General features: G+C 43.9%; 2 protein-coding genes across 2 annotated transcripts; one reads left to right on the top strand and one right to left on the bottom strand.

The window, feature by feature from the left end:
* Positions 1-3,325: 3,325 nt before the first annotated feature.
* On the top strand, positions 3,326-9,510 carry LOC307230366 (transcriptional regulator QRICH1-like). The gene is made up of 12 exons (XM_080000694.1): positions 3,326-3,477; positions 4,123-4,379; positions 4,491-4,565; positions 4,709-4,810; positions 4,911-6,251; positions 6,577-6,730; positions 7,102-7,256; positions 7,357-7,471; positions 7,559-7,667; positions 8,297-8,448; positions 8,531-8,621; positions 8,719-9,510. Exons 2-12 carry the CDS (start codon positions 4,134-4,136, stop codon positions 8,906-8,908), a joined length of 2,730 nt encoding a protein of 909 aa, XP_079856820.1. The 5' UTR covers positions 3,326-3,477; positions 4,123-4,133; the 3' UTR covers positions 8,909-9,510.
* Positions 9,511-9,688: 178 nt separating this feature from the next.
* rpusd4 (RNA pseudouridine synthase D4) lies at positions 9,689-12,062 on the bottom strand. Its single transcript, XM_080000695.1, has 6 exons — positions 11,487-12,062; positions 11,202-11,403; positions 10,946-11,039; positions 10,703-10,853; positions 10,509-10,606; positions 9,689-10,132 (listed from the first exon to the last, which is right to left on the bottom strand). Exons 1-6 carry the CDS (start codon positions 11,890-11,892, stop codon positions 9,926-9,928), a joined length of 1,158 nt encoding a protein of 385 aa, XP_079856821.1. The 5' UTR covers positions 11,893-12,062; the 3' UTR covers positions 9,689-9,925.
* Between the last annotated feature and the right edge of the window lie 1,525 nt (positions 12,063-13,587).

Raw genomic sequence — 13,587 nt, 5'->3', positions numbered from 1 at the left:
CTTTTTAGTATGTTCAGTATGTTCACACCGTCCCGGGCTGTATTATAAGTGTGTTGTAGATGTAGAGCAAAAAGCTGTATGCGCACATTGCTTTACTTACTGGGAGGATGCTCAGAGTTACTGCTTCAAGCTGACGTCTTTGTCCAATTACTGCGCCGGCTGCTTGCTTGGCAGGCTCCCATCATGCTGTTACCTAAATAAATAAATACACATTCTGAGCACTGGTGCCGAATACAATACAAAGAAAAAACCTTTTCTTGAAACATCACTTTTTCTTATTTGTGTATTGATGATGTTTTATTACGGGAAAACCAATCAGGTTGGATATTTACCTTTATCTTTCAACCACAGCTGTGTTTGGCTAATCCCCTTATTCTGGATTACATTAAGAGTCTTAAAGCACTGAGTCACATCATGGAGCACAAAGCCAAATGAGCACCTGCACTGTATGAAAAAAAGCATTTCTCTGTGTCTTGGTAACTCAGAGTTTGCAAGAGTCAACCCCCCCCCCCCCCCAAAAAAAAGAAAGAAAACACAACTTTACAACTTTGGTTTGTGATACAAAATAACACATCATTTAAAAAAGCTTAAGCTATGAAATAGGAAATGTGACATTGGCATTAGCAACGTCATGATTTTTAAGGAATATGGAATATCAAGAAATAAGATAGACAGACAGACAGACAGACAGACAGACAGATAGATAGACAGATAGATAGATAGGTAGATAGATAGGTAGATAGACAGATAGATAGATAGATAGATAGATAGATAGATAGATAGATAGATAGATAGATAGACAGATAGATAGATAGATAGATAGACAGATAGATAGATAGATAGATGGATGGACAGATAGATAGATAGATAGATAGATAGATAGATAGATAGATAGACAGATAGATAGATAGATAGATAGATAGATAGATAGATAGATAGACAGATAGAGAGATAGATAGATAGATAGAGAGATAGATAGATAGATAGATAGATAGATAGATAGATAGATAGATAGATAGATAGATAGACAGATAGATAGACAGATAGATAGATAGACAGATAGATAGATAGATAGATAGATAGATAGATAGATAGATAGATAGGTAGATAGGTAGATAGATAGGTAGATAGATAGATAGACAGATAGATAGACAGACAGACAGATAGATAGATAGATAGATAGATAGATAGATAGATAGATAGATAGATAGATAGATAGATAGATAGACAGACAGACAGATAGATAGATAGATAGATAGATAGATAGATAGATAGATAGATAGATAGATAGATAGATAGATAGATAGATAGATAGATAGATAGATAGACAGATAGATAGATAGATAGATAGATAGATAGATAGATAGATAGATAGATAGATAGATAGATAGATAGATAGATAGATAGATGGATAGATAGATAGATAGATAGATAGATAGATAGAAAGGCAATAGACACATTTATCATAATCATAATATTTATATTATAATATAACATAACATATGTTCTATTATATGATATATACACAGAAGAAGAAGGATAGGAGTCTTCATTGAAGAAAAACACCACGGTGGCTTATTTAGACCCTTCAGTCATTATCTTTGTGAAAGGAATGTCAGCTCTACTGGAGGTATTTTCCAGGGGACACCTTGCAGAGTGCGCTCCTGCGTGTTGGGTGAGTTAACCCTTCCCACTCCGGTGTGTAGCGGCCATAACACTGTACGCACACGCGTCTCTTTCGGTCCACCTTAAGAGCAGCGAGCGGCACTGGGCTGTGGGGGGACCAGGGGGAGGCCTCCACTGGCACACGCCTGGCTCTTTAAGGCAGACCGGGGGTTCGGCTGGGGAGGGAATATGCGTTCGGAGCTCCGCGTGTGGACGTGCTGTATGTGAACGTGTCCTGCTGAAGCACCGTGTTTTAGACGGAGGCCTCGTGGTGCTTAGTGACGTGGATATGAATGGTCGCTGGCGGTGCACAGCTGGGGCTGACTGTTATAACCTGTATATACTATGTTGTATACGCAGTCAATATATTAATCTGTCTGTCTGTCTGTCTGCTGTCTTTCTATCTATCTATCTATCTATCTGTCTGTCTGTCTGTCTGTCTGTCTGTCTGTCTGTCTGTCTGTCTGTCTGTCTGTCTATCTATCTATCTATATCTATCTATCTATCTATCTATCTATCTATCTATCTATCTATCTATCTATCTATCTATCTATCTATCTATCTATCTATCTATCTATCTGTCTGTCTGTCTGTCTGTCTGTCTGTCTGTCTGTCTGTCTGTCTGTCTGTCTGTCTGTCTGTCTGTCTATCTATCTATCTATCTATCTATCTATCTATCTATCTATCTATCTATCTATCTGTCTGTCTGTCTGTCTGTCTGTCTGTCTGTCTGTCTGTCCGCCGTCTTTCTATCTATCTATCTATCTATCTGTCTGTCTGTCTGTCTGTCTGTCTGTCTGTCTGTCTGTCCGCCGTCTTTCTATCTATCTATCTATCTATCTGTCTGTCTGTCTGTCTGTCTGTCTATCTATCTATCTATCTGTCTGTCTGTCTGTCTGTCTATCTATCTATCTATCTATCTATCTATCTATCTATCTATCTATCTATCTATCTGTCTGTCTGTCTGTCTGTCTGTCTGTCTGCCTGGCTGCCTGTCTGTCTGTCTATCTGTCTGTCTGTCTGTCTGTCTGTCTATCTATCTATCTATCTATCTATCTATCTGTCTATCTATCTGTCCGTCCGTCTTTCTGTCTGTCTGTCTGTCTGTCTGTCTGTCTGTCTGTCTATCTGTCTGTCTGTCTATCTGTCTGTCTGTCTGTCTGTCTGTCTGTCTCTATCATAGACAGACAGATGGATAGATAGACAGGTAGGAAGGATGTACAGCAGCCTTCGGTTCCCCTGCGTACACAGGGTGTTTAGCAGAGCACAGCGCACACCTCCGTAACTCTATTATTATGTCATATAATATGAATATAATATTATATATTATATACAATTTGTTTTAATATGATATTATAATATATTAAAATGTTGTAATACAATTGTATTTGTTAATATATAATATTATATATCCTATAGAAAATAGTGTATAATATTGACAGACATCGGTTTTAGCGATATTATTATGGTTTATTATAATAATAATAATAGTTATTATTATTATTATTATTATAGTTATTGGGGTTTTTTTTTATTATTGTTATTATTAACTGTTGGAATTAGTATTCTAGTGCTTGCAGAAAGTGCAGATATGTTTCAACCGGATCCTCGCCGGGGAATATAAGCCCACGTCACAAACGGGCAGTTTGCTGATGTGAATATTATTGTGTTTGCAACACAAAGCGTCGCGCCGCGTTCCCGGAGGAGCCGAGAAACACGGAATACGAATGGCAGCTCGGCCAGACCTTTATCGGCTTTTTGCTTTTAAACGCCGTGCCTTGGCGGAAAGGAGAGGATTTGGTTTTATTTAAGGTAGCATGGGAGGATTCCCGGCCACCATGTTTGCTAGTTAGCATTAGCATAGTGCATGAAACCACGTACAAATGGATGGCCCATTGCTAACGGCTAGGCTAGCGTGTTGTACATTACCATTGTTTGAAGCGACCACACACACAGTCCGTTTGGTTTAACGTGTACCGGTATTTTAGACCGTCTTTGTATCATGTGTTTATGTATAAAATATATTTCGGCGAGAATGTTAACCGAAACTGCCGTACTAACTGTTAGTGAAATGGGTCAAATGCGCTTTAAAAAAACAAACAAACAAAAAAACAAAAGATCCAACACTTGAACTGTTTTGTTTTCCAACGTATAAGGGCTGGACGATATAGACAAAATCAAACATCACGATATATTTGGAATGGCTATTTGTGCTTTCATAAGCTATTTACACACAAATATTTGAGAAACAATCATTAGTAATGTTGATATTCTAACTAAGCAGGTGGATGCATTGATTTGACAGCTAGAAACAGCCTAATAAGTTCAGAATAGAGTCTGATAATAACATTGATATACGGCCCCGATCCGAGCCTGGGCCGTGTGCCTGTCTACGTAGAGCATGTACCTAGACCACCAGAACCCTCAAGCTGCCACTGCCCTCCTTTACCATCGCAGGTCAAGGGACAATGGCTGAGCCGGAGGGCGTCGTGGTCTCGTTTGACGAGTATGTGCGACAAAAGGCCCGCAGTGTCCCCCAGCATCGGATGAAGGAGTTCTTGGAGTCCCTCTCCAAGGGCCCCGAGATGCTCCAGGAGTTCAGCCTCCAGGGGGGTCCGGTCACAACAGATGCTATGGTGTACCAGCAGAGTACCGACTGCGTCTACACGGACAGCTCAGAGGTGGCGGGGTCCCTCTTGGAGCTGGCTTGCCCGGTAAGATCACATTCTCTCTCTCTGGGTTTCCTCCAGATCCTGGTTCTTAGTGAAGCTACTCATCGCTCTGGTGCTCTGTAAACCCGCTTGGTCCATATATCTTTTTGATAGGTGCAGATGACTGCGGCAGAGATATCACCTCAGCTCTCTGTGCATCAAGATTCTGAGCAGCAGATTCAAGTGCAGGTACGTTTGGATATATTTGTCTTCCTCGGATGTTCCCCGGTGCCTCAGAATGCATGTGCTTGTGCGTGGAGCTTTGTTCGTAATTACGCACTTGTCCGTGCTCGACTTAGTGGTCAACTTACTAAAACATACAGTTTCTTCAGGTGGTTCAGGTGGCCTCCCCGGCACAGCAGGACCTGCAGGGCATTTCAGGAGGTGCTCAGATTGTCCAGCAGGCAGCCCTCACCGAAGAGCAGCGTGAGCAGGTAAAGTATTTGCTCACATGAACATGAAGAATGAACCCTGTGTTTTTAATGTTTCTTTGCAACGCTCGAGGCTGATTGCATTTTATATTGTACTTGACAGATCCAGGCTCAGCTGGTTTCAGCTTTGGCTGGAGGACAGCAGATCCAGTTGTCAGGCGGACAACAAATTCAGCTACCCGGGGGACAACAGATTCAGCTACAAGGGGGACAAGTGATTCAACTTCCAGGGGGACAACAGATTCAACTACAAGAGGGCCAACATATTCAACTACAAGGGGGACAACATATTCAACAGATTCAACTACAAGGGGGGCAACAGATTCAACTACCAAGTGGACAACAAATTCAACTACCAGGCGGACAGCAGATTCAACTACCAGGCGGACAGCAGATTCAACTACCAGGCGGACAGCAGATTCAACTACCAGGCGGACAGCAGATTCAACTACCAGGCGGACAGCAGATTCAGCTACAAGGGGGGCAACAGATTCAACTGCCAGGGGGACAACAGATTCAACTACAAGGGGGGCAGGTGATTCAACTACCAGGGGGACAACAGATTCAACTACAAGAGGGACAACAGATTCAACAGATTCAACTACAAGGGGGACAGCAGATTCAACTTCCAGGGGGGCAAGTGATTCAACTACAGGACGGGCTACAAGGAGGGCAACACATTCAACTGCAAGGGGGTCAACAGATTCAACTGCAAGGGGGTCAACAGATTCAACTGCAAGGGGGGCAACAGATTCAACTACAAGGGGGGCAACAGATTCAACTACAAGGGGGGCAACAGATTCAACTCTCAAATGGTCAGCAGATTCAGATCCAGGCCATAGAGGCCACATCTCCTGCCAGGCAGCAGGGCTCTCCTAGGGAGTCAGAAAGGAGGACAGGAACTATTCCCGCTGTTCTTCAACCTGCTAAGAAGCGGAAGGTGGATGTACCTCTCTCAGTGTCCTATGCTGTTCCACAGGGCCAGCAGGTGGCCACTGTCCTGGCCATCCCTCAAGGCCAGCAACAGAGTTACTTGTCCATAAGGCCAGATGTGCTTACTGTTGACAGCACTCAATCTTACAGTACTACCGGCACTATCACGGGTCCCACTGGCGAGACATGGACTATCCCGGTGTATTCCACTCCACAGCAGCAGGGTGCGTCTCAGATTGCTGTAGCTCGAGAGACGTGCGGCACTGTCCAGGCGTCGGCCCCTCCAAAAGATGTAATCGCCTCCGACTCCCTGGCTGTTCAGTCGGCCTCTTCTGGGGCACAGGACGAGGTGGTACAGACCCTGTTCCCGGCACAGTTCATGAATGGAAACGTTCACATCCCTGTGGCAGTGCAGACTGTCGGAGAGGCATATAACGCCACAGAGACTCTACACATCTGGGACTCGCATCAACAGCAAAGCCACGGAGCAGAGCAGCAGCTCAACCTGCAGGTCAGGAAGAAGGTGTAGGTGTGTGTGTGTGTGTGTGTGTGTGTGTGTGTGTGTGTGTGTGTGTGTGTGTGTGTGTGTGTGTGTGTGTGTGTGTGTGTGTGTGTGTGTGTGTGTGTGTGTGTGTATTCTCCTACACACAAAAACTTGTATTTTTAAGGCAAGCATGCTTTCTTGATTTCTCACTTGTTCCTTTCTCATGAGGAGCTCATCTTGATTTTTTATTTTTATTTTATTTTCTTTCCTGACAACTTTATTGCAGCCCGTTGATTTTCAATTGGTGTGAGCTTAGTGTTGATGCACAGGTCTGCATCTGTGTCTCTTGCAGGTTCAAGTAGAGTCTCACGGCGAGCCCTCTTCGGAGTCTCTACTTCCGGTCTGTCTCAAACCAAGGGAGGGCCTGGGTATCTGGTGCATTTGGGCCCAGCAGAAAAATGCAGAACTCAGCAAGGAGGAACAAACAAAGCTTGCTCCTATTGGACGTGAGCCCCTTAAAATAATTTTGCATTTGAGATACACATTTGCGTTTAGAGGTTGCTTCCCTCAAAAACCTTAACTGTGTAAGTCGCATTTAACCAATGCTCTGCAGGTCTCCGGTCACCAAACGTAGTTCTAAACCCAATACTTTAGTCAAAGGCAATGGCAGGTGTCTTTTTTTTTTTTGTAAGGAATCTGTAGTATCTGGAGGAAAGCCAGGTGGGGCAAACTTGTCACCCCCACACAGACAGGCCCCAGTGGGGTTTGAACCCAGTACCTTCGTGCTATGAGACAAAACCCAGGTGCCAGCTCTTCTTCTCAGCTTCTCTCTTTTACGTGCTTTGTACCTTGTTCTATGTACCTATACATTTTATAGGTCGCCAGCCCCTGCGCTTCCAGGAGGACCTGGTGTCCAGTGCAATCGCCGAACTAAATGTGGGCTTAGCCCTGATGACCCAGGAAGCTCGAGGATCCGACGAAGAACAGTTTGCTCCAGATGTCCTATATTATATATTTTTGTGTATACAAAAGGTTTGTATGCCTCTTATCTGAACACCGATCAACTTGTAGATACTTAATATAGTGTAATATGCCACAATGCATTGAATTTTGAACCTGTTTTTCTTTTCAGTATCTGTCTGAAAATGGGCGTGTGGATGATATTTTCTCAGATCCATATTACACACACTTCTCCCAGTGTTTGCACAAAATTTTGGATGGCTGGAGGCCCACTGTCCATCCGTTAGGTAACGGATGAGATGTCACTTTTATTTTCTGTTAGTGCTCGTATATACTTTGTTTTTATTGCATTCTTTTTTTACCCCCACTGCCAGGGTATTTCATCCCCAGTCACGTGACTGAAGAGATGCTGTGGGAATGTAAGCAGCTTGGGGCTCATTCACCTGCCACGTTGCTCACAACCCTAATGTTTTTCAACACTAAGTAAGTTTTACACAATTGACGTTGTGTGACATGACAGTAAAATAGAGGAAATCCCAGCAGCTCAATTAGATCTCAAAGATGCATACATTTGATTCAAGATTCAAGAGGTTTATTTGTCACATACAGTACATATACATACGTTCATACAGACAGTATATGCAGGGAAATGTCTTTGCAACGCTCCTGTAGATTATGCACAATAGTTCCTAAACTGAACATAATAACTAACCTAATTCCTACCTAGCAACTAACTGACTCCTAAAACATAATGCAGTTAGTGAATAGAATAATATAAATAAAATTAAATTAATATAAAATAAGACTCAAAAAGATAATACAAGGCAGGGGTACAAAATAGATGGGAATAGTGTTATGTATATGGGATAGACTATTTGTTTATACAGATATGTCCAGTAAAATTATTTATAGTATACAACAGTACGGCACAGCAATACAGTACCACCCAACAGAACAGCAATAGAGCACAGTATGCAGTAACCCAGAACAGTCATACAGTAACTTGCAGTACAGTATGCCACAAATAGTACAGTAAGGCAGTGTGAGTGACTCAGTGTTTTTGATATGTGTCAATCTAGACAATTAAGATGCAAATCATGGCTTTGTCATAGGTATTTCCAATTGACAACAGTTGAGCAGCACATGAAAGTTGCCTTCTCTAAGGTGCTAAGACATACCAAGAAGAACCCCTCCAATGCAAAGGACAAAACTACAAGTATCCGCTTTCTCACAGGACAAGGGCCACAGCACGTGGGACAAAAAGGTACTCAATATATTTGTTTATCTTTATTTTGCGATGCATCACTATCTAATGTGGGCTGAGTTTTGTGTGGCCTGTGTTCCAGTGACCGATGACATGTATAAAGAACAGACAGAGGACCCTGAGAACCCTCTACGGTGTCCCGTTAAATTGTACGACTTCTATCTCTTCAAATGGTGAGTGGTTTTCCTTGTTTTAACATTTTAAAAAGGGTCTCAATGTTCACTAATATGTTAATGTTCTGTTAAAACCTGTAATCTTTGTTTGCCTCAGCTCTCAAAGTGCCAAAGGACGTAATGATGCATACTACCTGACACCAGAGCTGGTTGTAGCACCCAACAGCCCAATATGGTACTCGACTCAGCCCATCACAGGTCAGCAGGTGGAGCAAATGCTGGCTCGCATTGTCGTCGTCCGGGAAATCCAGGATATCATCGCCGTGGCGCCAGGGCACATAAACTAAGAGCTGATACTAAAGCTGATACTCCTGGTCCGACGGAGCAGCACGGACTGTCAAAGGCTATCTTATTGCAAATAAAGTGGCTTCTTAAGTGATTATAAATATCTATAAATGTTTAAGTAGTACCTTTCATGGCCTGTACCGAGGGACTGACTCTTGGACTCTGGATTCTTTTTGCTTCACATTTGTAACCTGCCGCCTATGTAACCTTTGAGCAAAAGGCATTCATCTATCAGTCACTGTATGCTTGAACTACTGCATCCTGTGTAGTATGCATGTAGACCTATTTTTCTTTTCCAAGCCTGTCCTAATCAATATATATTAAGATATTTAAAGTGCCCATTCTTAAACACTTAAGTTGTGTAACCTTGTCTTAATTCCCTCAGGTGCCCAAAAGAACTGGGGAACATCTGCTCTCATAATAACATTGTTGATCCATGTATGTACTGGTATAAGGGTGTTGGTATAAGGAATGCTAACTTGTCAGTGTTTTCAAAAATGAAATGTAATTAATGTTTGAATATTTGAGTGTGTAAATCACATTGAAGCTCAGATATCCACAAGTTAAAGTGCTTTAGTTATTCAGGAGTTTTAAGACATTGTTCCACTCAGGTCCCATTAAGAAAATAAAACATTTTGTAAACTGATTATATGCACTAGTTATTAAACAATTTACATGGGCAAACATGTTACACTGGACATTCTTCCCAAACATTAGACATGCATAAGTTATCATTCCAAATATCACCATAAGGCCTGATTTGATGTCTGCAAAAACCTGTTTAATGTAACACCAGGTATTTGAAAATGTCAATGGTCAGCCATTAAGTTCCATGCAGTTTATCCAGACAACAGCTGCATGTACACAACAGTAACCATGAAGTTACTTTAGACAGCACAGGATGCATTCACTAGAATCGACCAGAAAACATTTATAAAAATGAATGAAATCCTTCAGATATTTATCCTCAGAGATTGAATCAGAACAGGCTCCGTAAAGAAAAAAAAACGTGTCGATCTTCATTTAGGCTCCTCTTCATCCGAAACTGTTAACCCCAGTCTGTGCAGTGTTTTGGCAAAATATTTGGGCAAGATGCAGGATACTCTGATGTCTGGTTGACTTTTGCCCATGGGCAATGTCAGCTGGCGGGCATGCAAGTGTAGAGGAAGGTGCCGTGTCTTGCTCTGTTCCAGTCCCAGTTTTCCCAGCACATGTTCCTGTAATTTCTGTGAATCAAAAAAAAAAAAAAAAACTTTTTAACATTTGACCACCTAAAGTATTCTACTCTAATGAGTATAATTATCTCTCACACACACACACACACACACACTTTTTGCCCCCCCCCCCCTCCCTCCCTCCCTCCCTCCCTCCCTAGAACGCCAATTTATTGTGAACCTAAATTATTGTGCCAATAATAGTTTGATAATAATGGTTGTGGGCTCCCTCAGTTTCATAGAGTGTCAGCTGTGTTCAGGATTAGCACAATCCGGTGTTAAATACGAGAACAATTGGGTAATTTAGCCCAAAGAGATCAAACCCAAAGTTACGAGATGTTTCCACGTTTCTTAAATGACTCAATTCATTGTAAGGAATCTACATTACCTGGGGTGCCAATTTGCTCCAATGAGAGTATTTGTGATCACCAAGTATGGGGCATGCCAAGGCATATGCCATGTGGACCCTTAGCTGATGTTTTCCATCTAGGAAACAGGAAAAGAGGCAACAGGAGACAAAATATGAAACCCACATGGTGCAAGCAGCTGGCTAAGCAGTAGAAAATCTGACCACCTGCTCACCGGTCAGTGGCTGGAGCTCCACCAGGCTGCAGCCACCCCTGTTGTCCAGGACACGGTATTTCGTCACAGCGCTGTGAGCTTGTCGATGAGGACGGACTCTGGTTACTTCTTCTCCCGTGTCATTGATCTTATATACAGGGCTTAGGCCCATCTTTAAAAAAAAAAAAAAAGTTTCAGGAATCTAAAGAAAGAGACACCTCTTCCCAACCGTCACTTCTATGAATACCACCGAAGAGGAGTAACCTTGAAGTGGTGCTGGGGGCCGGAGATCTCTCTCTCTATTATGGGAATGTCAATCACCCCCTCGGATGGGACAGGAACCCCAACAGCGATGGTCCTGTGGGGGAGACGGGGAAACGTAAACAACTGCATTTAAGTCAAGTCAATTTGCAAAGGGTTGGATTTTGCAAACTTTTTCATAAATCGCAACGTGAAGAATATTGGGAACATCAATGGGAATATCAATGTCCAACAAAAAACCAAATAATCCCTGTTTTACCAATATTTCCTCTGCACTTCATTATTTTTGTGGAGGTTCAGTATGTGTTCCACGGCCTCCTTACTCCTCGCCAGCAGCAGAGCCCCCGTCGCCTCCTTCTCCAGTCCAAGACACGCGTGTAGTTCGGATCCGCTCCTCATGCCGGCCATCATTTTGACGAGCACCGGCAGCACCGAGGAGACGGAGGTCAACCCGCCGCCACCTGCAAGAGGAGGACACGGGTCAGCGGGTGAGGGCGCGCAGGCGCCAGGCCACGGACGTGCGACACATCGGACCGCGACGCACCTCGCACGGGAACCCCGTAGGGCTTGTTGAGCACAACGACGTCCCGGTTCTGGAACGCCGCCGTCTTGTGCAGGTGCTTGGCCAGCACGTTGGGGTGGACGTTCTGCAGCTGCTGGCTCAGCTGCTTCAGCTCGGACACCCTCCTCTCCCCGGCTGACGGCGGCGTCCTGTTCACGCCGCCGTTGTCTTTCTCTCGCCGGATCTTCTGCGCGAGGTCGATGCCCCGGAGGCGACTCCCCTCCCCGGGGCCGGGGCCGGGGCCGGGGCCGGGGCCGGGGCCCCCGGTCTGCCTCGCGGCGTCGCGGGCCCGCGAGGAGAGCGGCGCCGCTCCGCACGTCAAGCGGCTCGTTCTGGCTTCGCGCCCTGATAAAACGAGGCTCCACACGCGGCGCCGGGCGTCGCTCATGGCAGCGTCCACGTCCAAGCGCCGCTCGCCGACGCCAGGCGGCTAGTTCCTGTTTCTATGTCGTCACGTCCGTTCCCTGTCACTCGGCTGCCCGCGGGTGTTATGCTGCATTCCGGGACAACTCGGAGAACGGTCTTTCCGAGGCGGAAGCCCTTCTGTCCGAGATAGATTGCCTGTATTCGGGGGGAAATCGACGCCCTCGCTATATTTTTGTTTATTTGAGCAAGCTGGTGAAATCGTCTGCGCAGAAACTAAAGCTGGAGAGCAGGTTAAATCGAAGTTACTTATTATTGTATTAAAAAAAACCCCAAAACAAAACAAAACAAAACAAAACAAAACAAAACAAAACAAAAAAACTATCCAGAGGGAGCTTTTCTCACCGTTATTGGCGCGTGTCACCCAGGCTCCAGCTCCCAGGCCCGCAAGGGCGGTTCCGTTGCCCTATCCCAAGAAGGACACTGGGTTTCCGAGTTCCGAGATCACTGGAATGCAGCAGTGGTCGTTGCGCGTAGAGAACGCGGCGACGCCTGGTGGAGCGTGACGTCAGCCGCTTCACGGAGAGACGCGGGGCCTGTCCCACGGTTCCAGCGTCATGATGTGCACAATAACAACCTGTTGGAGGGCGTCGTGTTGTCATTTAGATGTTCCGATATTCGCGTTCAGGTATTAAAGTGCTTCAATAAATGCATATATTCGAATCTATGTCGATAAGTCTAATGGGTCTAATGGGTCTAAATGGTCTAATGGGTCTAAAGGGTCTAATGGGTCTAATGGGTCTAATGGGTCTGTGTTCAGTGATTTGTTTCAATAAAAAGCAAATAACATTTCAGCAGTATCAACCATATTCAATTGAAGCACATAGTGACTGCTTCTTCAGAGTATGATAGGCCCTGTACTCGTGATTTCCATGTGTGTGATAGGTATTTGATCTGGGTGGGAAGAGTGATTGTGCAGTGAGAAAAACAAATCATCATCAGTGTCCAATCCATGCTTCCACTTGTAGAGTCAGTGTCCTCTCAACGCTGCCGCTTTAAATCTCATACCAGAGACGCTCTGTTTGAGCGGCGAAAGAGCAAAACATGAAATCTTTCATTGACTCATGTGACTTAATGTCACAGCACAAGGGATTTACATTATCTGCACATAACTTATCAAGGCATTAAAGTATACATAACAAATTTTCTTTGTTGACCACTTCACAGAGCATAAGACTTTATTTCAGACTTAGTTGTCATGTAGTACTAATATTCATTATTATTGCGGCTAACTTGTTAAATGACATTTAAATGATTCGGTGTAGGCTACACAGATACACTGCACACATGAAAAGCTAAATTAACTTGTGCAATAATTTTATGAGAGCAAAACGACATCTGCTGGCTCTTTGACCTCAGTATTTGGCCTTAAAAGCAAGTGCTCACCCAAAAGGACTAGCAACTTTTATTATTGAAATCCATGCCCACCTTAACACTGTGTATGCAATATGTCGAGCTGTGACAATATTTGGCCAATAGTTAATTTCTTTGTAATGTGGCTTATGTCGTTTCTCCGTGGTTTGGCATTATGCTCATAATTTTGTAATACAGCTGGATAAAGTAACCAAACAATCCTGATTCAACCCATTTGACCTTCAAAACGCGCAACCTTTAGTCTGAAGGCGAAAACGCGCCACCTTTACTTTGAAGGCGAAAACGC

The sequence above is a fragment of the Zeus faber genome (assembly GCF_960531495.2).
Source record: "Zeus faber genome assembly, chromosome: 5".
Classification (NCBI taxonomy): domain Eukaryota; kingdom Metazoa; phylum Chordata; class Actinopteri; order Zeiformes; family Zeidae; genus Zeus; species Zeus faber.
This window is presented reverse-complemented; position numbering and strand designations above follow the sequence as displayed.

Excerpts from the sequence above, each read along its gene's own strand:
- LOC307230366 (XM_080000694.1), top strand. The coding sequence starts at position 4,134 with ATGGCTGAGCCGGAGGGCGTCGTGGTCTCGTTTGACGAGTATGTGCGA. Across the intron at positions 4,566-4,708 it reads AGCAGCAGATTCAAGTGCAG|GTGGTTCAGGTGGCCTCCCC; the intron begins GTACGTTTGGAT and ends CAGTTTCTTCAG. Across the intron at positions 8,449-8,530 it reads ACAGCACGTGGGACAAAAAG|TGACCGATGACATGTATAAA; the intron begins GTACTCAATATA and ends CCTGTGTTCCAG.
- rpusd4 (XM_080000695.1), bottom strand. The coding sequence starts at position 11,892 with ATGAGCGACGCCCGGCGCCGCGTGTGGAGCCTCGTTTTATCAGGGCGC. Across the intron at positions 11,404-11,486 it reads CTACGGGGTTCCCGTGCGAG|GTGGCGGCGGGTTGACCTCC; the intron begins GTGCGTCGCGGT and ends CTCCTCTTGCAG. Across the intron at positions 10,854-10,945 it reads GCCCCCAGCACCACTTCAAG|ATGGGCCTAAGCCCTGTATA; the intron begins GTTACTCCTCTT and ends TTTTTTTTAAAG.